The sequence below is a fragment of the Mauremys reevesii genome, linkage group 7 (assembly GCF_016161935.1).
Source record: "Mauremys reevesii isolate NIE-2019 linkage group 7, ASM1616193v1, whole genome shotgun sequence".
Taxonomy (NCBI): Eukaryota; Metazoa; Chordata; order Testudines; family Geoemydidae; genus Mauremys; species Mauremys reevesii.
In genome coordinates this window covers 109,665,361-109,691,392 of record NC_052629.1, presented here as the reverse complement: position 1 = coordinate 109,691,392, position 26,032 = coordinate 109,665,361, and the positions used below count along the sequence as shown (strand labels likewise).

At 38.1% G+C, this 26,032-nt stretch overlaps 1 protein-coding gene across 21 annotated transcripts in view; it reads left to right on the top strand.

Annotated features, from left to right (window-relative positions):
- GRM7 (glutamate metabotropic receptor 7) overlaps positions 1-26,032 on the top strand; it is a 1,280,044-nt gene that overhangs the window by 1,220,241 nt on the left and 33,771 nt on the right. For 18 of the 21 annotated variants that reach the window (XR_005582804.1, XM_039481474.1, XM_039481464.1 and 15 more), the window contains 2 exons: positions 1,589-1,835; positions 11,672-11,764. Coding sequence is in view for 19 of the 21 variants with exons in the window: in XM_039481474.1 (XP_039337408.1) it covers positions 1,589-1,835; positions 11,672-11,742 (318 nt within the window). In the remaining 2 variants the exon portion in view is untranslated. The remainder of the gene's footprint in view (positions 1-1,588; positions 1,836-11,671; positions 11,765-26,032) is intronic. The other 3 variants (XR_005582805.1, XM_039481459.1, XM_039481460.1) reach the window with 1 other exon arrangement.

The window sequence follows — 26,032 nt, the reverse complement described above, 5'->3', positions numbered from 1 at the left end:
AGTGGTGCTTCTCCTCATTATACTAGTGTCACTCAGAAGGGAATCAGACACCAAGAAATCTGTGCAGAGGTTATCTTACATACTTTTAAATGGCAGCGTAGTTGTATATGGGTAAGAGAATATATATGGTGTATATCTAGATAGAAATAGAGATAAATATACGTATCTGAACATATGAAATATAGACAGATATTTGTTTTTGATCCATCATGTATTTTCACAGTCTTGAAGTCCTTTCTCTTGCAAAAGTCTATTGAAGATAATATGAGTTTGGTCTGAGTATGGAGTGAATAGAAATTGAGTAAGCACTTTAGTTTTAAGTGTTGTGCTTCTTTATAGTTATATACTCATTTACTGCAGATATTTTGTCTTCCACTGGTGTTCTTAATCGATATAATAGCAACTGTTATCCAGATAAAGCCTAGCAAGTTTGGGAACATTCAGGTTCTTCTGAGAACAGGTATTTGGAGAAATGAGGGCAGTGTGGGCATTTAACTCTGCAACTGCACTTTTCTTGACATCATAAGCAGAGATTGGTTTGCAGTGAGATATATTGCATCCCAGAAGTAGTACTGCCTGGTGTGAACATTTTTCCTGGATGTGGGCATACAGTATATGCAAGGAGCACCTGCAGATATTTTGTTCCTTTTTTCGCACTCACATATTTATTATACTGTGTCTAAGCCTGTGTAATTAGAACAATCCTTGAATCTCAAGCCTTGTTCCATTTTATGTATTGAGTATCCTCTGAAAAGATTATTTTAAACAAAATTACAGCACTTCTAGTTATGTACGTGCAGAACATCTTTAAACGGAGGACATGTTATGGATTTCTTTAATTCATATTTCACAGTACTAGCATTCTCTGACTATTGCACACACCGTTTTTGCTAACAAGCTTAACTGCAAGTCAGCAGTATGCAAATCCATTTTATATTCTTTGGGTACTTATATTAATCATTTTGAATAAGTAGCAGAAATTTGAAATATGGTTGTTGAAAAGTTACCAAAATGTAAAAGATACCTTTAATAACATTTCTAAACAAGTTGTACTGTTACATTTATAGTGTTCATCTTCCCTAATGGGGAAATTTGGTTTCAGTTACAACAGAGTTAGCTCTAGATTTACACTAGTGTAACCGAAAGCAGAATCTGACCTTCACACTCTGAATAAAATATAAAACAAAATAAAATAAATAAAGCTATACTTGAAGACTAAGCCCTAAATCAGAGCAGCAAGAGCTTTTGCAAGATCCTGAGTGTCCTCAGCTGGTATGATTTCATGGTAGTTGATGTCCATTGGTAGAGCTCTCAGTAGTTTGCTGGATCACATTCTAGTAGATAGTAGTTAGTAGTAGTTATTTGTAAACTCAATATAAGGTTTTTTAGAACATTAATAAATTACTAAAGCCCACTGAAGTGTTACTCTCCTCTTTCTGTTGCATCTCACAAAGCATGATGCTTTGTTGCCTAGACGTTTAGCCCATCTCAAGGCACATGATTATACTTAACACCTCCTCTTTAAGTGCTACTGCATATTTCCCAATCATTTTATTTGTAATAGTGTCTCATGTGTTATGTCTCCTAGCTCTACATACAAACTACCACACTTACAATATCCATGAACTTAAGTGCTTCAGTGGCCCTGGGGATGCTTTACATGCCGAAAGTGTACATCATCATCTTCCATCCTGAACTAAATGTCCAGAAACGGAAACGCAGCTTCAAGGCCGTAGTGACGGCAGCGACCATGTCATCACGGCTTTCGCACAAAGCTAGCGACAGGCCCAATGGGGAAGCAAAAACAGAACTTTGTGAAAATGTAGACCCAAACAGTAAGTATTTCTAAACCTATTACTTGGCTGTTTGTGTGTTCTGGGAATGTGTTGACCAATATTCTATTTTTTAGATCTTTCGTATAATCTGATCTCCTCCATTAAAGTTTTTATGTAATATATTTCTTTTAATATCTCTGTGGATGTCCTTTTTATGACATTCACTCTTTTCTTCCCACCTTTTTGATGCTTGCCTACTGGGAAAAACTCATCAGACTATGCTTGATAGCTGGGAGCAACTCCTCCTCCTCCTTCTCCTCCTCTGGGAATATTGCTCTAAGAACAGTATTGACCCCACTACTGTGCAATCATACACACCCCGATGTAAAGAGATCTAACTTCCATCCTAATCCCTGCAGCTATAATTTCCAGTCTGAACTTTGGAGGCAGGACTCAAACCATAGTATTCAGGATCAGTGGGTTGTCTCAGTCCTTTCCTCATTAATGTACTTGGGTTGTGGTTATTTACTTATGATGTGCATGGCAAATACTTGTGTACACACACACACACACAAAACCCTGTTAAATGCCCTGAGAGAATTCCCAGCTAAAGGTTTGATCCAGCTCCCTGTAAGAAAGATACATCTCACTGAAGTTCATATGAGTCTTTCCATTGATTTTAGAGGAATCTGGACAGAAAGGAAGTTTCCAATTCCTTTAATTTCCTTAATGTGAATGTCATGGTATATTGTAACTCGAAATCACATACTGAGACCATCACATTTTATTTGCATTTGTATTTGAACCTGGATGGAATTCAGGAAGGGAGACAGCTGCACAGCATATTGGAAAGGTTTAGGCATGTCTGCAATTTTTGTGTAAACCAGAACAGAATGTGAAGAAATACCCTTTCTTTGCTCAGATTCAGTTCATCCATTTGCTGCTGAAACCCCTGCCTCTTCCTGTCTACTAAATGATGGTCTGAATAGCTGCCTTGAAGTAGAAACTCTGCTGCCAAAGCATAGTGGAAATGGCTAGCAAACATAGCATTTCCCCCACTTCATTCACCACTCCCCTTGAGTATCTCCCCTGGGTGGTTGTATCATACAGCTGTAAAAAATATGTTCTAATTGAACAGAGAAACCAGGATTTTTTCTTCAAAAGGGATGGGCACCCTTACGGATTGGTTGTAGAGCCACAAATCAGTAAAGGAAACAACTGTAATCAATCAAGGCCAAGATTCTGATGTTCTTACTCAGGCTGAATAGAACCTTACTCGTGAGGACTGCTATTGAAGTCAACAGGATAGGATTATTTGACGAGTAAGGTACTACCCAGCATGAATTAAGGAGGCAGAAACTGACCCTAAATTAAATTCCCATTATTCAGTACAGTAAATCTATCTATTTCACCATATAAAATCCCTCCCCTCCAAAATTATCCCTGTTCTTTAAATCATCCCAGTGCTGTGATTTCTGTGCTCATAAGGTCCAGTCCCACAATGTTCTGAGCACCTTCAACTCCCGCCGATTTTAACACCTAACACAGCCAAGCCTGAGATGCACTAAATTGGCCTTTTGAATGAGGAATGGGGAAAGAGAGGGAAGGAGGAACAATAACAACAACAGAGTAGGAAGAAGGAATGTGCTAAGATAAAATATAGCTAGAGAAGGGAATGAGAAAATGAATGTGTAATTGAGCTGCATTTTCACAGATTATCATTCTAGTAGAGCTGATGGGAATTTTTTTTTTCATGGAAAATTTTGACTTTTCAGTAAAAAAAAAATCAAAAGCTGAAAAAACAAAAAATTGTCAGTCAAATGCTCGGGTTTAAAATGGAAAACATTCAATTGGGAAATACTGCCACTGTGACTCATGGGATACATATCTGAGATGCCTCGTGACCTCCATGGGTCAATATCCCTGATTGAACTACATAAGAGCAGTCATACTGGGTCAAACCAATAGCCCATCTAGCCCAGTATTTGTGTACCTGACAGTGGCCAAGGCCAGATGCTTTAGAGGGAATGAGCAGAAAAGGGTAATTTTGAGAGAGTCATCGCCTGGCAGTTAGAAGTATAGGGACACAAGGAGCATGGGGTTGCATCCCTGACCATTGTGGCTGATTGCCATTGATGCACCTGTCCTCCATAAACTTTTCTTTTTTGATCCCAGATACATATTTTTGGCCTTTCCAACAGCCCAGGGCAATGAGTTCCACAGGCTGATTCTGTGTTCTGTGAAGAAGTACTTCCTTTTGTTTGTTTTAAACCTGCTGCCTATTAATTTCATCAGATGACCTCTTGTGTTATGTGAAGGGGTAAATGACGCTTCCCTATTCAGTTTCTCCACACCATTCATGATTCTATAGGTCTTTGTCATATCTGTTTTAGTCATCTCTTTTCTAATATGAACAGTTTCAGACTTTAATTTCCTCATATAGAAGCTGTTCTATAACTCTAATGATGTTTTGTTGTCCTCTTCTGAACCTTTTACCATTCTAATATATATATATTTTTGAGATGGGACAACCAGAACAGTACTCAAGGTGTAGGTGTACCATGCATTTATATACTGGCATTATGATATTATCTGTCTTATTATCTACCCCTTCCCTAATGTATCCTAATATTCTGTTAGCTTTTTTGACTACTGCTTCACATTGAGTGGTTGTTTTCAGAGAACTATCCACAATGACTCCAAGGTCTTTTTCTTGAGTGGTAACAGCTAATTTAGGCCCCATCATTTTGTAGGTATTGTTGGGATTATTTTTTTTCCAATGTGCATTAGTATGCACTTATCAACATTGAATTTGTTGCCCAGTCACCGAGTTTAGTGAGATTACTTTCGTAACTCTTTACAGTCAGCTTTGGATTTAACTGTCTGGATTAATTTTGTTACATTTGCAAATTTTGTCACCTCACTGTTCCTCCACCTTTTCCAGATAATTTGTGAATACCGGTAAGTTGAACAGCACAAGTCCCCATAGAGATCACTGGGGATGCCTGCTATTTACCTTTTCCCATTCTGAAAACTGACCATTTTTTTCTATCTTTGTTTCCTGTCTTTTAACCAGTTCCATGAGAAGACCTCCCTCTTATCCTATGACTGCTTTACTTTTCTTAAGAGCCTTTGGTAAGGGACCTTGTCAAAGATTTTCTGAAAGTCCAAGTACACTAAATCAACTGGATCATCCTTTTTCACATGCTTGTTGACTCTCACAAAGAATTGATGAGGCATGATTTCCCTTTAGAAAAACCACAGTGACTCTTCCCCAACCTGTCGTGTTTATCTAGGTGTCTTATAATTCCATTCTTTGCTATAGTTTCAACCAATTTGCCAGGTACTGAAGTTAGGTGTCCCAGTCTGTAATTACCAGGATCACTTCTAGAGCCTTATTTTAAGAATAGGCATGACATTAGCTACCCTCCAGTCATTTGGTATGGGAGCTGATTTAAGGTTACATACCACAGTAAGTAGTTCTGCAATTTAATATTTGAGTTTCTTCAGAATTCTTGATGACTTATTCCTGTTTAATTTATTGGTTGTTCCAAAACCTCCGTCTGGAATAGTTCCTCAAATTTTCCACCTAAAAAGAATGGCTCTGGTGTGTGGATGTCCCCCATATCTGCTGTGAAGACCAATGCAAAGAATTTGTTTAGTTTCTCTGCAAAGGTCTTGTCTTCCTTGAGTGCTCCTTCAGCACCTCAGTCTTCCAGTGGCACCACTTCCTGTTTGGCAAGCTCTCTGCTTCTGACGTACTTAATTATTTTGCTGTTACTTTCTGTCTGTATCTTTAGCTAGTTGTCCTTCAAACTTGGCCTACCTTTTTCTACTTTTACAGTTGACTTGCCAGAGTTTATGCTCCTTTCTATTTTCCTCACTAGGATTTGATCTGTTTTCCAATTATTAAAGAATACATTTTTTACTCTGCTGTTTAACCATGGTAGCATTATTTTGGGGCTCTTAATGATTTATTTAATTATTTACACTTACATTTTGAGCCATATTATAGTGTTTTTAAATAGTCTCCATGCAGTTTGCCATCATTTCAGCCCTGTGATTTTTCCTTTTAAATCCCATGTAACTAGTTAACATGCCTTTTGTAGTTCCCCTTTTTGAAGTTAAATCCTACTGTGGTAAGTTTCTTTGGCATATTTCTCCTGAAAGGATGTTACATTTAATTTATATTATGGTAGTTATTGCCACATGCTTCAGCGGTATCCACTGGTTGGACCAGATGCTGTATTCCACTTAGGACAAAATGAAGAATTGCCTCTCCTCTTGTGGGCTCCAAGTCAAGCTCCTCCAAGAAGCAGTCATTTTATGCTGTCTAGAAATTTTATTCCTGCATCCCTTCCTAGGATGACATATACTCACTCAATATGAGGATAGTTGAAATCTCCATTCTTATTGTGTTTTCTGCCTTTGTAGCCTCTCTAACCTCCCTGACCATTTCCCAGTCACCATCACCATTCTGGTCAGAAGGTCAGTAGTATACTTCTAATGCTATCTTCTTATTGTTCAAGAATGGAATTTCTACCCATCAAGAGTCTATAGTACAGTTGGATTCTGTTAATATTTTTACTTTATTTGACGCTTTGATTTCTCTCCCATATAGTGCCACTCTCCCACCAATGTGACCTATTCTGTCAATGCTGTATATTTTGTACCCTGCTATTACTGCATCCCATTGATTATCCTCCTTCCACATACTTTACATGATGCCTATTACATCAATACCCTCATTTAATGCCAGGCACTCTAGTTCACCCATCTTACTATTTAGACTTCTAGTAGTTGCATACAAGCACTTGTACATTTTGTCAATATTCAGTTGCTTGCCTTCATGTGTCATGTTTAACTGCTCCTACCAGTATTTTACCAACTTCTATCCTATCCTCTTTATTAGGAGATAGAGTTCTTCCTTTAATAAATTCATCCCTATGGGATGTCTCTGCCAGAACCATGTACTCATCTGCACTTGTCAGCTTTCCTCCAGCCCTTACTTTAAAAAAATCCTCTACTAACTTTTAAAATAAAATGGCAGCAGACAGCTGGCATGTAAAATTAAAGTGGGGCCCATCCCTCCTATTTCTAAAAGGTACCCAGTCCCTAGTAAAGCTAAAACCCTCTTCTCTACAGTGTCCATGCATTGAGACCGTGAAGATCTGTTTTGTCTTTCTGGCCCTGTGCGTGAAACTGGAAGCATTTCAGAGAATGCTCCTATGGAGGTCCTGGGATTTACATCTCCTATGATGCACTTTGATGGTATTACTTAACTGACCCTTTTGCAGTTGTTGCATATTCAGTTTTGAATTTTGTGTAATTGAAATTTTCAATGAAAAGGAGACTTTTTCATGAAAAATCTTGTCTAGTTTAAAATCCAGTTTTCCTTGGAAAAACAGTTTTTTAGCCATTCCTCAGTTGTAGGCTAGGATTTCCAAAAGCACCTAACAGAGTTAGGTGTCCAAATCTCATAAAAAAATCAATGAGGTTTAGGCACCTAACTCTCTCAATCTCCTTTGAAAATCCCATCCTCAAGGACCAATTTCTGATCTCTTTTTTACTACAAAGGGTAATACAAATAATTAATAATAATTCTAACTTACATATGCGAGAAGAATGTTTTTTGTATTCTCCTTCATATGCATATTGTATTCCTAAATATCTACATATATATCTCAAGTTGTCTCATCAGGAGCAGTATAAATATATACTGTGTTAATCTTTCTGCCTTTCTGCAAATACTATTTTGTGTAATTTTACATGATTAAAAAACTGAAATTTTCTTTGAAGTATATTTATGTGTGTGTGTATACACATGCAATACTATTCTATGTTAATACTAATAGAGGCATTTACTATTCTTCATTTATAGAACATAGGCTCTAATGACAATTGTTAGAAAATCTAATCTAACAAGCTAGACAACTCATGCTTAAGATGTTTTAGCATCATGACCCTGCAACATTAATGTTAATGAGAGCTTTACCATTGACTTCAAAGAATGTAGGCTCAAACTCATAGGACATATTCTGTGAACTTCTAGATTGGATAATTTTGGTGAAAAATGTTGAAATTTCACTTTTCAATGTACAAATATTTAAAAAGAAATATTGGTCGAATTCTTGCAACTGTTTTGGTGTTTTAGACAACTATAACAGATGAGAACTGTTTCATTTTAAAAAAAAAACATTTCAAAGAAATGTTGAAAAACTTCAAATATCAAAAAGCCACTGAAAAGTTTGTGGGAAAATGTTACCAGTGTTTCAATAATAAAATGTATTTTCTAGCGCTGATGAAACAAACATTTGATGAAATTTCAGAATTTTGAAAAATATACAAAAACAATGGTCCTCCTCCCCCATTTTTCAAACAACTATCAGCTGGTCATTTTTTTAAAATTTCTAAATATTGACTTTCAAAAAAAGTTGATTTCCCCCCTAAAATTACTGTAAGTGTTCTTCCACACCCCACCCATACCCCTTTTTTTGTGACCCACTCTAATATTTTTCCAGTGAGTAGACTACAGCTAATTGTTATCAGTGGAGGAAACTAAGGGGGTTGGGACAAAAGCAGTGGATGCCCCCCTTAGTTCTGAATTGTTGTGAGGTAACACAAAGATGATTAAACATAGATTGTCATTTCCTGGTTTCCATCATTACACAGTATGTTACATCTGAAGGCAAAAATGGAAAGAGGGTTGAAGGATGAGGAGGAGCCCATACAGTCAGTATTAGAAAGTACTGCCTTAGGGTACAGGTCTTATTTTCACATTGAAAGTTTTTATTTGTTTCAAGTGAATAAACACAGTTTTGTTCGCAAGTTTGATTTTCAAAGGCATTTCCTGGTAACTCTACTGCTTTGAAATTTGTTCAAGCATTTTATGGTGAGGGTGCCATTTATATTTTGGGGAGGGGGAATGTTTCATACTGAGAGTAGTTCTGTGCTGAACCACCAGCATGAGATTCATGTACCTCCAAACATTGGGGTGACTGATGACTGAACCCAAGTAAACCAGATGTTGGTTGCCCAGGCTATTTAGCTGCCGAAAGCTTAGAATCAAAAATAAAATAACTTTACCATGAAAGAAAGAAAGAAAGAATATGTTTTACTAAACCTCCATGTGTACTGCTGGCATTTAATCCAAAGAAAAATAAAAGATATTACACAGTGAACCAGAAATGTTTCATGTAAAACATTGACACCAGTATATTTGTAAGCCCAAAGTTTTCTTAGCGTTATTGGCTTTCCGTAAGGGCTTGATCCTGCATGGTGCTGAGCAACTCCTCAGAAATGCTGAGCATCCCCAATTCCCATGAGACTTGAAGGTGATCAGAGCTGTGTAGAGAAGCACTCAGCACTTAGCAGGACTGAGCCTAATTGTGGAAGTTTAAAAGTGAGTGCCAAGAGTGGAACTGCAATCATGGAGGAAGAAAAACAACCCAAGATGTAGGGGCAATGATTATATGTCCCACCCAGTGGAGGACATAAGGAGTGCTACTAGTCTTGGGTTGGAATATGAGAGGAGTGGGAAATTTCACAAGCTGTGCTCTCCTGATGTGAATTGAAAGAGGTTTCATGATCAATAGAATTCTTTAAGACCAAGCTTTTCAATCTTTAATAATTTCATTTTTAACAATTCTGATAATCATTACATCTGGTATGTGCATGCCTTTACTCATTTAACAACTTTGTTCTGCTATTACATGTTTGCATTTAAAATGTTCTCCAGCAGCTTAAGATGAGCAGAAATTGGTGCACAGCAGCTTTCTTCCTTTAACAAGTTCATTCTTCTCTCGTGCGTTTCTTTGGTTGAATTTCACAGTATTTGAAAAGGTGCTCTTCATCATGTCTTAAATTGAGTGAATAGAGAATTCCCATTCTTCCTTATCCATAATGTATTTGTGTTTCCGCTGCAAGAGCAGAATGTCAAACTTGGACAAAAATAAAATCTCCAACCCATACTTAGCTTATGGTGAGGATTTATGTATAATTACTGCTTATACTTAGCCACTTACATAAATGTATGGCTTTTGCAAAATACAGCAACAGGAAATCAAGATCTCAGTGGTTTGGTAGTGAGAGAATTGTCTCTCTAACAAGCTAGAAATAGTAGACCTTACTGACAGGCCATTTGCTTTTCAAGTATTCAAGTGTTTAAGAATCCTTGAGTAGCAAAGTATTCTGTATTTTTCCATCAGTGAGACTGCAAAACTGCCTCCTTTTTTAGGGTTTTCCAGTGTTCCCTTCACATAGCAATTTTCATGTTGAAAAAGTGCACCTGCAAGATAAGTAAAAGAACCAGACTAATGGTATTTACTCAGACTATCATAGCTGACTCCTGAAGCAAGAATTCTAAATGGGGTGGAGAATGTTAACTAACCTGGCAATGTGATTCCAGTGCGTAGCTTGTGAGGAGAACAGCTGGCTTTCTTATCTTGTACTTGCCAACTGAAGTTTCTTCTATGTGACTTTTTGTTGTTTCAAAACCCTCTCAAGCATATACTACATAGTGTCCCAATGAGCTGGAACTCCTGAGACCAGTGTTTTGGCAAGCTGTTTTCTTTGCAGGAGCAGACTAAGGATTTTTTGTGACTGATAAAATCAATAGATTGCCCTGCAATTGCAGATGCCACCCTCTGTCATGTTCAAGAAACTGGACCCACTGAAATAGCTGTGGGCAATTTTTTTTCACATTTGTGATTTCTCTACTTAGATTTTGCTTTGTGATTGACTGTGGTCTTTCTCACAGTGTAGTCTACTAACTTATGATAGTGGGTAGCAGAGGTGACACATCAGTATGATATAAGCCAGGCATAGTAAAACAGAGTAGTTTGTTCAGTTAGGGATCCCCTCACCTCGCTTGGAGATGAGGGACTGTAGCTTGTTGAGATGTGGCAAAAAGAATGGGGTGACCAACTATCTATGGCAGAACTTTCAAAATGGCCTGATTTTTAGAAGTCTGAGCAACTCCTATTGAATAAATGGGGGTTTCTGGTGCTCAGCACTTCTACAAATCTGTCCAAAGTGACGACTTCTCTTTCCCTTTGACTTTGTGTTGAGTAGAAATTACTAGGCAATCAATATAGCTTGCAATTTTTAGTGAGATATAATTGGTGCCTTTTATAACTAAACAAAACTTGATGTATTTGTTTCCTTTATAAAATAACTCTTTATTATATGTTATCTGAGATATGTGGCCCTGCTCTTAGTGAAGTATAAGCAGATCAAAAATGAAAGCCCCACTCTGACATGTCTCTCTATCTCAGAAATGCAAGATAATAAGAATACAACTTTGTCAATCCTCATTTTTGTGGGTGTTAAGAATGTATATTGGCTGTATTGATTCCCATCAGCAAGCTGTGAGTGGTGTATATGAAATGAAAACATCCCATGTCTCAGAGAGTTATAGACACTGCTGCGCAAATGCTACTGTGCTGTGCTGTTTTGTTTTTGTTTCTTCATTCGTGTTGAACCCTAACATCACTGACACAACGTTGCCTGTTATGTCTTTCTGAGAAAAACCTTAAATGGCTGCTGGTGTTGCTGGGAAACCTCAGAACGATTGCATGGATGAGGGTGGCTGGATTCTGAGAGAAAGGGGAACTAAAGCAAAGCTTTTCTAGGGCTGGTGCAGATGGGAAGTATCCAACCAGTCCCTCTCAGATGTAGTAGGCAGCTGCTCCTATGTTCAGAGGTACCTGAACTTTTGTGAACTGGTTTGTTTATTTTTAATCCACAGCAAATTGTATATACTGCAAGCTTTTCACTGTTACTGTTCTAATCCCAGATCTTCAATCGAATAATTTTATGATCTCAGTGACAGGACAGGACAAAAAGATTCTATTGTGAACATATTGTACATATCAATATATTTACTTTTCCTGTAGAATGCATACCACCAGTAAGAAAGAGTGTACAAAAATCTGTTACTTGGTACACTATTCCACCTACAGTATAGCTTTTGCCTGCTTTCCAAGAAGGTAAGAAATAATCGAGCTTTTTTACTTTATTATATATATTTTATATTAATATAAAAAAGAAAAAAAATATTAGAACTGTGTACTGGTTTAGTTGTGTTGGAACAAGAATCTACCCTAAAAATTGTTCATATTTCCACTAGCAAGTGTTCACATTTAAAGGAAAGACTATAAAAAATAGAAATGTTGGGCCAAAACTTTAGATGATATAACTGCTATAGCTATAGAGCTAGGTGGTGATGTTATTATTGAACTTGATGTAGCTACATCAGTTTAAACCTGATGAGGATCTAGCCCATTCACTATAAATTAAATATGGATAAAAAGTTATCAAAAATTATTTAGAGCAATTATGTCTAAGAACTGGCAAGATGATTTCTCTGGGAGCATAAAAGTAATATAGCACTGGTATGTGGCCAGCTTTCTGATGGTGTTAAAATAAACAGATTTACAAGCATTTTCATAGGGAAGAGAATGCCAGTGGATTGACGTCTACTCTGGAATAGGGGTTTGTGAGCAATTTTAGAGGGTTGAATTTACCGAGTGTTATTACTACACACTTTGTGGACAGGTGAATCAATTTTGTGATTGTGGACTTTTCAAGGAGGACTTGCTGTGTTCCAGAGGAATTTGAGTAATAAGAGTCCATTTGATAATTTTGTGAAAAACAATACTGTTAATAAACATTTTTTATTTCTGAAATTGTGTGTGTGTTTGTGTTGTGTTTTGACCTTTTCTTTGTGATTTTGCCCATAGATGAAAAACATTGTCGTTGTTATGCTGTTACTCATATTATGTGCTGGAAAATAAATCTGTGTAGCTTTTTGGTAGAGCTACAGGGTCATGAAAGTTCCGGTCAGCTGAGCCAGAATACCTGAGAACTTACAATAGCAAGCCTGGGAACGGTTAACAGGGGTATTACTTGAATTATGTCTATATTGTCGAAGGGAAAGATCAGAGATAAAGGGTCAGATTCTTAGTTGGAGTAAATCAGCATAGCAATATTGAAAATAAGTTTGGATTCAGTTTGACTTCTGGCTGAACGTTCTAATTGGTCCTTATTTCTTTTGAATCCGTTCATGTAATCCTAACTTAAAGCAGAAAGATTTAATATATAGGTGAAGATCAGAAAGCAGAGAAATACTAACGGAGCATAATCAGTGAAGTCAAAAATAACTAGTGTGGGGAAGGGGAACAAGTGCCTGGAACAGAGAGGACATGCAAGATGTTACTTCAGGTCAAACGATAGGGATATTGGAGGGGTAGCAGGTAACCACAGGAAGACCAAATTGCCAAGGAAGAAAATTAGAAAGGTAGAAATAAATAAATGAGGTTGCCAATCTAGAAAGAAATAACTTTTTTTTTAATCTCCATTTTTTACATTTAATAGGCAGATATAAGGAACTGGCACAGCATGCTCTAAAGCAGAATATTCCTTGTAATGCTCCTCTATATTGTGAAAACCATCATTATCCTGATGTGTGGTAGGCATTAATTAGTTGATTCTTGTTCATTGCTTTCAACACGTCCAGGTGTATTGTCAAAACTATGCAAGAGATTCAGATGCTTGATTCCTATTAAAAAGTAAAAGACATTCAAACCCCTTAAGCTGATTTGAAAATATCAGCCCGACAGTGCTATGGAATTGCTAAGCATGATGATGACGATGTCTGATCCTGAGACTCTCTCACAAACTGTAGAACTCTTCTATTTGTGTCCTTCTACAAGAAGTATTTTCCTAGTTGGGCTGATTGTTTGTCTGGATGCTATAACCTTTTGGTTTGCTTTTCCAAAAAAGAACAGGAGAAAATCTACATTCCCTCATGTGCTGTATTAAAAACAAACACAATGTTATCAGAAGGGAGGGGGAAATCAACACTTGTGAACAGATATTTGTTTTGCTTACTAACCAATCTGTGTTTACACATCACTATTGTACTACTCTATTACCTGAGTATGTCAATTTCCCATAAATGATATATGGAAATGTGTATTTATAAACCTTTTCAATTGTTTCCCAGGACTGACAAAAATATATATTTCTTTACTTTTAAAATTGATAAAACACAAAAAACTCTATATAGTATCTAGGTAGTTAAAGTTATGCTTTACCTGAATGATAATAATGAGAGAGAGAGAGAGAGAGAAGGTGTGTAAGGTAATAGCTTTTATAGGACCAACTTCTGTTGGTGAGCTAGACAAGCTTTCGAGCTCCACAGAGCTCTTCCTCAGACACCTGAAGAAGACCTCTGTGTAGCTAAAAGGAGGATAAGGGAAAGAAGCAAGTTTACTTTCTAAATTGTAGCCTCTGGAGTCAACCAGGGTTCAGTATCCATTGTTATATTGCCCTCCCTTGAGGGTTATGAAGGGCTTCTTTTTAGGTGTAAGGGGAGACCATTTATAGCAGAAGCATTATTTATTCTCTTGCCACAGTCTGAGAGCTCCTCCTGTGGACTGAGGTGGTATGTTCCTTCCAAACCCCCGCTCATAGTCAAGAAAGGGAAGCGATGAGTGCAAATGTACGGTTGTACGAAAAGCGGGTGTTGCCTGCTAGCAACTGGCAATGGGAAAATGTCAGTTCATTTCAGAACAAGAACCTCAGATGAGCTGAGTTGTATTCGTAATTTCAAACTAAGTGGATTAGGCATCAGCAAATTGTGTTTACTCATTCCTACAGTAAAGACTTTTGCATTTTTCCTCAGTGGAAAAATTCCTTAGAGGAATACAAATTCAGCCTATTGTGCGTGCCTTGTAAATTTTGGACATGTACTGACATCACAAGGACTTTAGTTTCTATAATTTTTATGCAAGCAGCTGTTTCAGTCCTTCATAGCAATACAGTTTGCCCTAGATTTTAAATAGGACATTTATTTGCAGCAAGGCTGTACCTGCAGTCCTTCGACATTTCACGTTCCTTCAGCAGAGGTGATCGTGAAAAACACTGCAACTCATTAATACTCCTTAATCATTTGAGTCTGTTTTCCAGTGAATTATGACATCTTGTGGAACAGATGCTCAGCAGGTATAAATCAGAATAGCTCCATTGTCTTTGCTGGAGCTGTGCCAATTTACGCCAGCTGAGGTTCTGGCCGCATATGTTCAAACACCAATGATCTTTTTCAGCTGGGCTAGGTTTTGCAGCTTTCAGTTGTAAGAAGTTAAGAACAAAAATATTTGAGGCTATCACCCAGCACAAATATCATGTGAACCAGATACTACAACTGGAACCTTCCAGAAGAACCCTGTTCTTGGTGTTCCTTTTAGAGTCAATTTAGAGTAAGTTTGTTTTGTGTGCTGCTTTACGCTAAAAGCAAGTCTGCAGTACTAACTGAATTAATCTGAAAATGCCAATCACTGAATATCTCTGCAAGGGCAGCTCTGTTTCTTTAGAATTGCTAAAGAGCTGTGAGAGCAAGCTTTTATACAAAGCAGGATGATTAACACCAGTGAGACTATTAAACAATTATAATATTAGAAATTACAATATCTTAGCCTTAATCCAAGGCAGGGTCTCTTACGGGGGTATAGTATGCTGCTTCAGGCAGATTTTCAGTTGCTTTAAAAGAAAATTTTTTGCTAAATAACAAATCTATATGCACAGAAGTTTCTATGGTGATTGCCAAGCATTGAAATAATTTATAATGCACAACATGTTGTTAGAAATTGTTCCATACTATGGGCATAGCTTTTTTTAGAATACATTTACACAGTTATTTAAAATTATGCACAATAAGATGATGCTCTTGTGATGTTTACTCCAAAGTGGAATTAATCCAACATGTCCTTTGTTGAAGAGTGAAATTATTTGTGAGCCGCCTGCTATTATACCATAATAACAATCCTTTTCTTGCCTTTCTTCCTTCTGGGGGATGTGCTGTACACCCTCATCTCTCAGCCAGGTCACCCAACAAGGGACACTTTTCCGGGGCATTCAGCACTTCACAAGATCAGGCCACAAGTAATGTGTTAAAGCAATTTATGTGTTCCGGAGCTTATTGTATATCAGACTATTTGGAACAGAATAATGACACCCTAATGTAGCCTGGATTCAAACCTTATTTTCACTTTGTAACAAGTTAGTTTCATGTTCAGAAATAGTGCTCAATTTCTAACCGCTATTAAATGATCTTCTGTTCAGCACAGACTGATGAGAGATGAAAGTGGGCAGTCAAAACTGAGACATAAAGAGGTTTTGACAAGTCTCCACTGCATCTATTTGTATTTTAAAATTGATGGCTGAAAAACTAAACCTTTAATAGGGATACATGCTAATGATGTTAACCTGGTCATATTTTAAAATTTTTAGATCTATATGCATGTAAGTAAACCTCAGGTATAGAACCCTCCAAGTGTACTTTAAGGTAACACTAATCCCTAATAATTATTTTCTCATATCCCAATTTCTCAACTTGGAAATACGGGTATTAACATGATAAAATCACAGATCTTCCCCATTAGTCATTTCACAAATCTTTTAAAAATAAATTAATTGAAATAATGAATGTTTTTATTTGCTGTACAACATTGATGCTCCCATTTCCACATATTTGCTGTTTGTCAAATCTTTCAGCTTTATTCTTTATCAAAATCATAATACCAATACAAGTTTCTACTAGACTGTAAGTTCTTTGGGCCAGGGATGGGGCACCACACTGTATTTGTACAGTGCTCAGCACGGTGGGGCCCTGCTCTCAGCTGGTCCCTAGACATCTCTGTAATAAACATGATTAATAATATGTGTCACAATAAATATAAAGCAAAACGATGGATTCATTTTCTATTTAAAGCCCAAGTTTATTAACTCTAATCACTAGAACTGAGTGAATAATTTTCAGTGAATAATTTATTCACCTAGTTATGCAATAGATTCTGCGACCCTTACTCAGTATTTTACTCCATAAATAGTCCCACTGAGATTGGCATAGGAAAGTACAATTCAATATGATTTTCAAGTGGCGGGATCTTTCCTTACGGATCTTATTCTTATGTAAATTTTCCACAAACTGTTTAAGAATTTTTATTCGAATGTATTTGTTATAGGAGAATATTTGCAACATAATTTGTATGCATAATTCTTGGTTGCTAGTGATTAATGACAGTACTTTGGGAGTATAAACTGTATGAAGTTCAGCACTGGGGCTTTGTTGATTGGCTTTGTTTGGACATGGAGATCACATGACTTGGATGAGGCTACCCCTCAGAATCAGGATTCTATCTGGGGCAAATACTCATGTTTACAAATTAACAATTCATTTCCCTTGAATATTCCCTGATATTTGCTTAAAAATCACCATTTCCATGAATATTCCTAACACTAAACTTGATCTATAAAATATTCACTGAAAGCAAACACAATGTGCATGAACAGAAGGCCATGGACTTTCTCATTTGAGTAAATATCAGTGGTATTTTTCCAACTCTGTTGATGACCAAAAACTGAATCTTCCGAAGTGCTGAATGCCCTCAACTCCCTGTTTCCAGTGAAGCTGAAGGCATTGAGCATCTTGTATGATATGGTATCAGGGTTAGAAACTAGCTAATAGCATCCATGTATAGTAGCAGGTTTCAGAGTGGTAGCCGTGTTAGTCTGTATCAACAAAAAGAATGAGGAGTACTTGTGGCACCTTAGAGACTAATAAATATATTTGGGCATAAGATTTCATGGGCTAAAACCTACAGCCCATGAAAGCTTATGCCCAAATACATTTGTTAGTCTCTAAGGTGCCACAAGTACTCCTCATTCTTCATGTATAGTAGGTTGGCTTTAAATCTTGTTTTCAGCTATGTTATATTGCTAAACTTAAGCATTTTCCCAATGTTTCTCAGCTGACACTTTAACTGCTATTTACAGTTGCTTCACACATAGTGTGAGGACTAAGAAATAAACGGGAAACCTATCAGGAGTATATTTTCATTGCTGAGTCTTTCACACCACACATGCATTACCAAATGGTTACATTGGATTAACTGATGCAGAGCAGGTGGTAAAAAGAAACTGCTATATAATAGCGACACATTACATGCTTATGGCATAGTTAAACTAGAAATGGCCCTGAGCTACAAGGTTGGGATTGGAACCCAGACATCATAAAGTCTGGGCTGCTCTTTTGTGATGATGCCACAATGTTAGCCTATCAACATTGTGATCTCCATCATCACTTGTGCTGCACCACATGCAAGAGGCCCAAAATGTCTAATTTTCACAATGAACATAGGAAATGTGTATGAGCCAGTGCAAAGGGATGCTATTTTGCATTCTCTTTGTGTGGTATCTTAGGGTCTTGTGTTTTAGTGATACACAGCCCGTGAATAGTCACCTAAGGGACCAAGGGAAAAAGGAATCTGTTCATGTGAAATCTATGAATCCACCTCATGTGTGTTTGAAAATGAAAAAAAAATGGTTAGTTTAAAGTTGTTTCCTTATTCTCTTCTCCATGCACACCAATGTCTCAACAGTGCAAGACTGACACCCAAAGAAATGGTGTGTTTGTCTGGTGATAACTGTAAGCAGAGTGGTATTGGAGATGATCCTGGTGACCAGCAACGGAGACCGCAAATTCAAGACAAGACGGGAGAAGATAATTGACGGATGCAGTGCAGCTCACTAACTATTAGATCTATTAGCAGTAAGCACCTGTGTATCAGGGTAAATCAAGCACAGATCATCATCACAGCCACTTGTACCACTTTGCTGGTGACCCACCAATGATCTTCAGATTAAAGGTTTATTCATGCCAGGCATCAGCTTACCAGGTGCCAGTGTGGTATAGATGTCTAATATTCAACCCCCATCCCCATTTCATGGCGGTGACTGTGGGGGTCACATGAGGTTGACCTACTCTGTTGTTCTTGTCCTTTGCTTGCTTTTATGAACCTTCAGTACCCCCTGTTCATTCTATTTTTTTCTTATTTTCTGGTGCATTGCTCCTTGCCCCCTCCAACTGGACCCAATATTGGTATGGTATGTACATCTTGATTCTGTTGCGTGGTGGAAAAATTATTTCCTGATTTCAACACATTTTAGCCTTGATCCTGCAAGCCCTTAAATAGTGACAGCATGGAGCACAGAACTGATGTGCTCCAGTACAGGTCTGAAGAGGGACTAGGTATGGAAATAAGTATCTCATTCTCTCTCTAGCAAGCTATTTACATGGACCCAATAACCACGGTACCCTTCTGTTTTATTGTTCATGTCCTTTCTCTCTCGCACACTCAACTCTGTGTACTCAGTCTCTAATTTGCTCATCTTAAATATATGGCAAATTCACTAAAGCCTCTGTGAATATCTTTTAATTCATCAAAGCCCAGGTGTTTCAGATATTTTTCCAGGGTAAAACTGCTTCTTTAGTCTTTAGATACATCCATATGTTTCCCTTTTATTACCTATTATTGCACAATCCTAAATGATCTGATTCATAAATCCTGCTGCAGCTTGTTTTTAAGAGAGAAGAATTTGGAAAGACTTCTTTTGTTTCCTGTTTCAGCACTAAAGCTAAAGATGGTTCAACAAAGCATAGATAAAGATTAGCTAAACTGTATTAATGCAACAGAGAACACCATTTATACTGATAAGGTTTAAAAACTTTGTTTAATACTTAAAAAAAATTGTTCTCAGTCAGACAGAAATGTAAACTTTTTTCCCTGTCCCTGTTTAGGATAGTTTTGGAAAGATAGTACTCAGTTTTGCAGCTATTATATGCCATTCAATGGACCTCAGATGCATTTTTAATTTGTTATCTACAATTCAAAGGGAATCTATCTCCCTTTTATTATGAACTCCATGTATATTTTTCTTGAGCTTTTTCTCAAGTACTAGCTAATAGGTGTGAAGTTCACTTGATATCTTTGACCTGTTTCAGAGGCATCTCTAACTTGCATAAATTGATTGAGAGATGTGAATAGGTCTCTTCTATGCATAATGTAGCTGATGATGCTTGTACTTTTGTAAACTTCAGACAGAAGGTGGACTCATGTAAGTGTTTATTAAAGAATTGTTTATGCCATAGTGTATGTTATGAGAGTTATAGCCCATCTCCATTTGATGAGATTGAGGATGTCAAGCAGCAGTTAATTTTGCCATATTTACACTGTAAGAGTTAGTACTTTGGAATTTCCTCTTTGGGCCTTGGTCCACACAAATTTTTGTGCCAGTATAACTGTGTTGATTACAGCTTTGATTATTTTACCAAAATAGTTAAATTGATACAATCCCTTGTGTAGTTAGAAATGTGCCTTAGACTGATATAGCTTATTCCCTTTCCTGTATGAGACTAAGCTATAATGGTATAAGCACTCTTAGAGTGCTATGAATGCATCCACTTGTACCCCTTTAATTATATCGGTAGTTTTGTTTGTGAACAGAAAGGGAGAACAACAGTGCAACATTCAGGCTTTATTCTATCCTTCATTTACATTGGGTTTTCTCAACATATACTTCCTCCAAGTTCCTATATACACTCATACTATTCTGCCCCTTATTGGGAAGCTATTTAACATAATTCAGTTACAGGTGTACATTAGTGGGTAAACAAGGCTTAAAAGGAAAGCTATAAGGAGAGAGAAAATGCATTCGGGGCAATATTTTGGAAAAGAAAACCTAGTGACTTGTGAACTTCAGCAGGTTGTGTGGTCTATTTGACGTGTGTGTGTTTATGAACTACTTAGATTTTTTTAGGTTTCCTCTCTTCAGCCATCTTCTCCATATCCCATTTGCCAACAGTACAGGCTTTAGCAGGTCAGTTAAAAAGGGGAAAACTTGCTCATGAATGGGCTGGAGAGATAGTGTATGCGCTGATCTGAAGCAAGTGAATCATCAGTTATTGCTGTTCCTGATGTAATATCATTAATTGTAGCTCAAACAACACTAAATTCTCAATAGGATTTGAATAGTCTGACGATGCCTGTGACAACTATAAGTAGAAGAGGAATCTCCCTCTCTCTTTTATCCAACTGCTCCTTCCGTCTACATCTCAGGAAAGCATTGAGGCAATAGAGTCATTACTAGCTATGTCAATTGGACAGGTGATTAAACCAGGCTTCAGATTTATCATTTAAAAACAACGAAAGTCTGGAGTTTTGTTCCAAGAACTTAATTCCTCTTTCCCACATTTCAGTTGCATTTGCACATTGAATTTGCATTTTAATTGTCTCTGGTTGATCAAGGTCTGAGTACCTATTTGAGACATTGTTTTTCTTCAGGTTTTATGCATCCATGGCAACATCCTCTTGTCCAGTAGCCTAGTTAAAGTCAAACAGCCCCTCTTTTTCTAATCATCTGAGTGTTATCGAGTGATTTTGCAGTTACTCTTCTGAGTACAATTTTGGTTCTTTCTTACAAGATCTCTAAGTTTGAAAGACAGCACATCGCTACTTTATATACTTTTAGAATAGGTATATCAAGTAACCACAAAGTAATGTATGTGATTAAAAACGCAATGTATGATTTAAAGTTTGTTTATACAGTCCCTTATAAATAAGTCAGATGCAGCGATTGATGCTGTACTGTAATAATGCCCACTTTCATTTTTACTACAGTAATTTTGCTTGATATTTGATGGAACTTGGTTTCATGTGGGATTTTCAAACTCACCTACCTAAGTTAGAAGCACAGGTCCCAATGGCTTTTAATGGGACTTGTCCTCCTAACACTCTTAGAGTATGCTGGCAGAGGAAGCAGGGCCAGACCTGAGTGGCACTGTGACACTGTGTGCCGGGTCACTCCACCACTCACTCAAATTTGGCCTAGCTCCCCTGCCCCCACCTCCTGTTCATGATGGAGGGAGGCAGTCAGGCCAACCCTGAATGTGTGGTTGCCCCCTGCCCTCTCCACTTCTTCCATAACCAACAAACCATCAGAAGGCTCACCACATCTCCCCCACCCCCGAAAAATTCCAATGCATCTCACTGGTTGAGAACCTGTGATCTAGGGTAGAAGAGGGCATCACACTGCAGTTTTGCCTAGGGCAGCAGATTGTCATGAGCATCCTCTGCTCACATTGGATATCATGTGAATGTGGCCTTAAATTGAGACCTGTGCTTTTCCAATGACTGTACTGTGCATATTTTGTTGTCTGCCTCCCCCAACCACACACACTTTATTAACAAGTCATATTAAGCATAGATGGGGTTCTAATTAACTATGTGATTTTTTTTTTATTATAGAAACATGGAAACAACTTAATTTTGTTTTCTCTGTGTCAATAATGAGAGAGTAAATATCACCAAGCCTCTGGAATTCACAAACTGTGGGCACAACCCAGCTCCCACTGAAGTCTATGGTAAATTCCCATTGATTTCAGTGTGTTGGGATTGGGCCTCTATATATCTGAAAAGAACGAGTTTTGATAGAGTGCATTCATCTGTCTAAATAAAAGAATGTTCCCAAATTCACTCTCTTGCCCCAAATCCCTCCCAGCATTCATGTCTGTCAATTGGCTTAGGTGCTTGCTGTGTGCTTGCTTGCTTGAAGATTATAGTGTAGTCTCTTCTGGGGGCTTGGTACTGAGCCAGGCTAGACTGAAGGATTCCTAACAAAGCTCTAACCTGCTATCCTTTGAGCTCTAGCCCCTTTTGGATTGCTTGACAAGGGGGGTGAGTCTTCCTCTGGGAGAACGGAGGTTTAAAAAGCCAGTTCCTAAGTGACCAGAGGAGCTAGAGAACAGGGAAACTTTGTGAGTGAGACCAGAAATGGAGTATGAGAGGCCGATACACCTAATAAACATAGGCTAATAACCACTCCCACCTTCCCCCCAAAAGCCTTGCAAGAGTAAAAATAATGCAGGTAGAAGTCCAGCAGCAGAGTGAGGGTTATCCAGCTTATTGCACTGTGTGCAGCTTGTATAATTAACTGACTTTTGGGCAGGTAGCTTACGTGTGCACGTGTGGAAGCAGCTCATGGCCCTCAAAAACATGGGCTCCTGAGGCCAGAGTAGCTGAACTGGAGGAGCTAAGGAAAACAGAGGGGTACAGAGAGGAGACTTTAGGGACACCAGGTTGGTTCCACTCCCAGTTGGATGGTCTCTGTGCTGTTAAGGAGGATGAAAGTCTTGGGGCAGGGGAAAATCAAGCTGCAGCAGAGGGAAACAATCCCATAGTTGGCACCCTCATTTCATATGATGTCATGGTATCCTCTTGCACTAGGTTACCCCTCCTCAGGTAGTAGGAAGAACCAGGTAATAGTAATGGGGTATTTGATCATTAGAAATATAGATAGTTGGGTTTGTGGTGGCCAGGAGAAACCCCATGGTGAATTGCCTGCCAAGTGTGAAGGTTGTGGACCTCTTGAGACATCTAGGAAGACATTTGTGCAATGCTGTGGAGGTGCTGGCAGTCATGGTACCTGTACTTACCAATGACATAGGGAAAGGTAGGAGAGAGATCCTGAAGGCCAAATTTTGGCTGCTGTATAAGAAAGTCGAGAGCCTCCATGGTAGCGTTCTCTGAAATGTTTCCAGTTCCATGCATAGGACCAGACAGAACTGCGAGGTCTCCATGAATGGATGAGATAATGGTGTAGGGAGGAGTGTTTAAGATTTATTAGGAACTGGCTAATAAATAGGCTAGTTACATTTAAATTAAAAGAAACATTGCAAACTGCATGGTGACTCTAGCAAACCACCAAAATAGAAGCCCAAATTAAATGTATACCCCATGCAAAAAAATACACAGTAAGAGAACAAAAATAAATAGATAGATAGATATTTAAAGCCCACCATGGCAAAACAGAAGAGTAAAGAGGTGGTTAGAGGCAAAAAGGTATCTTTTAAAAATTGGAAAATAGAAAGGCGCATAAACTCTGGCAAGTTAACTGTAAAAGTATAAAAATTTAGGCCAATAAAGAATTTGAAGAGAACTAGCTAAAGACTGAAAGAGTAACAGCAAAACAATTAAGTACATCAGCATCAGGAAGCTTGCCAAACAGTCAGTGAGGCCACTGGAAGATCAAGGTGCTTAAGGAACATGCAAGGAAGACAAGGCCTTTGCAGAGAAACTAAATGAATTCTTTGCATTGGTATTCACAGCACAGGATATGGTGGGAGGTCTGCACACCACAGCCATTCTTTTTTAGTTGGCAAATCTGAGAAACTATTTCAGATGGGAGGTGTCAATAGAGGAGCATTTGTAACAAACCAATAAATTAAAAATAAGCCATCAAGAGTTATGAAGGAACTCAAATATGAAATTGTAGAACTACTCACAGTGGCATAAAACAGTAGTTCTCAAAGCCGGTCCACTGCTTGTTCAGGAAAAGCCCCTGGTGGGCCAGGCTGGTTTGTTTACCTGCCGCATTCGCAGGTTTGGCCGGTCCCAGGCCAATGAGGGCTGCGGGAAGCGGTGCGGGCCGAGGGATGTGCTGGCTGCTGCTTCTCCCTGCCCCCATTGGCCTGGAGCAGCGAACCACAGCCAGTGGGAGCCACGATTGGCCAAACCTGCAGATGCGGCATATAAACAAACCGGCCCGGCCTACCTGAACAAGCAGTGGACCTGCTTTGAGAACCACTGATATAAAGAACGAGGAGTATCTGTGGCACCTTAGAGACTAACAAATTTATCTGGGCATAAGCTTTCGTAGGCTAAACCCCACTTCATCAGATGCATGCAGTGGAAAATACAGTAGGAAGATATATATACACAGGGAACATGAAAAAATGTGTTTTGCCTTACCAACTCTAAGGAGACTAATCAATTAAGGTGGGCTATTATCAGCAGAAGGGAAAAAAAGCTTTTGTAGTGATAATCAGTATGGCCCATTTCAAACAGTTGACCAGATGGTGAGAGTAACAGTAGGGGAAAAAGTAGCATGGAGAAATAGTTTTTACTTTGTGTAATGACCCATTCACTCCAGTCTTTATTCAAACCTAATTTAATGGTGTCCAGTTTGCAAATTAATTCCAGTTCTGCAGTCTCTCACTGGAGTTTGTTTTTTTAAGGTATTTTTTTGGAGAATTGCAACTTTTAGGTTTTTAATTGTAATTGTAATTTTAGGTCAATTACAGTCAATTTACTGGGACCTGTGCTGTTCAAACGATCTTGGAAAAGAGGGTGAACAGTGAGGTGGCAAGTTTGCAGATGATACAAAGATGATAGTGAAGTCCAAAATTTGCAGACAATACAAGATAGGTAAGTCCAAAGATGACTGCAAAGAGTTACAAAGGGATCTCACAAGACTGGGTGACAAAAAGGCAGATACACTTCAATCTTGATATGTGAAAAGTAATGCACAGTGGAAAAAAATAATCCAAACTATACTTACAAAATGATAGGATCCAAATTAGCTGTTACCACTCAAGCAATTGATCTTAGCATCAACTTGGACAGTTTTCGTAAAACATGTCAATGTACAGCAGCAGGCAAAACAGCTAACTAAATGTAAGGAACCATTAGGGAAGGAATAAATAATAAGACAGAAAATATCATTATGCCAATATATAAATCCACCCACACCTCAAATACTGTGTGCAGTTTTGATCACACCATCTCAAAAAAGAGATATTAGAATTGCAAAAGGTACAGAGAAGGGAAACAAAATGATCCGAGATATGGGACAGCTTCCACACAGGAGAGATTTTTTTTAAAAGGTGCATCTGAAGAAGTGGGTTTTTTTACCCATGAAAGCTTATGCCCAAATAAATTGTTTAGTCTTTAAGGTGCCACCGGACTCCTTGTTGTTTTTGTGGATACAGACTAACATAGCTCCCCCGATACATTTTTTTTTTTAAAAAGGGGGACTCTTCAGCTTAGAAAAGAAATGACTAATGGGGGATAGGAGAGAAGTCTATAAAATCATGAATGGTGTGGAGAAAGTGAATAGGGAAGTGTTATTTACCTCTTCACATAACACAAGATCTAGGAGTCGCCCGATGAAATTAACAGGGAGCAGGTTTAAAACAAAGGAAAGTTCATCTTCACACAACGTACAACCAAAAGTGTAACTTGGTTAGAAAAAGGATTAGATAAGTTCCTGGAGGATAGGGCCATCAGTGACTATTAGCCAAGATGGTCAGGGTGTCCCTAAACCTCCAACGTGCAGACGGTGGGACAAGATAATATGGGATGGATGACTCAAACTTGCCAGTTCTGTTAATTCTGAAGCATCTGCCACTGGCCACTGTCAGAAACAGGATTCTGGGTTAGATGGACCATTGGTTTGACCCAGCCTGGAAGTTCTTATGTTTGTTTTATACTTAAACTTTTGTATGTGGGGAAAATATAGCAAACATCCACATTTTCTTGCACCAAGATTCTTTCTGTATTTAAAGGATCTCCCTACAT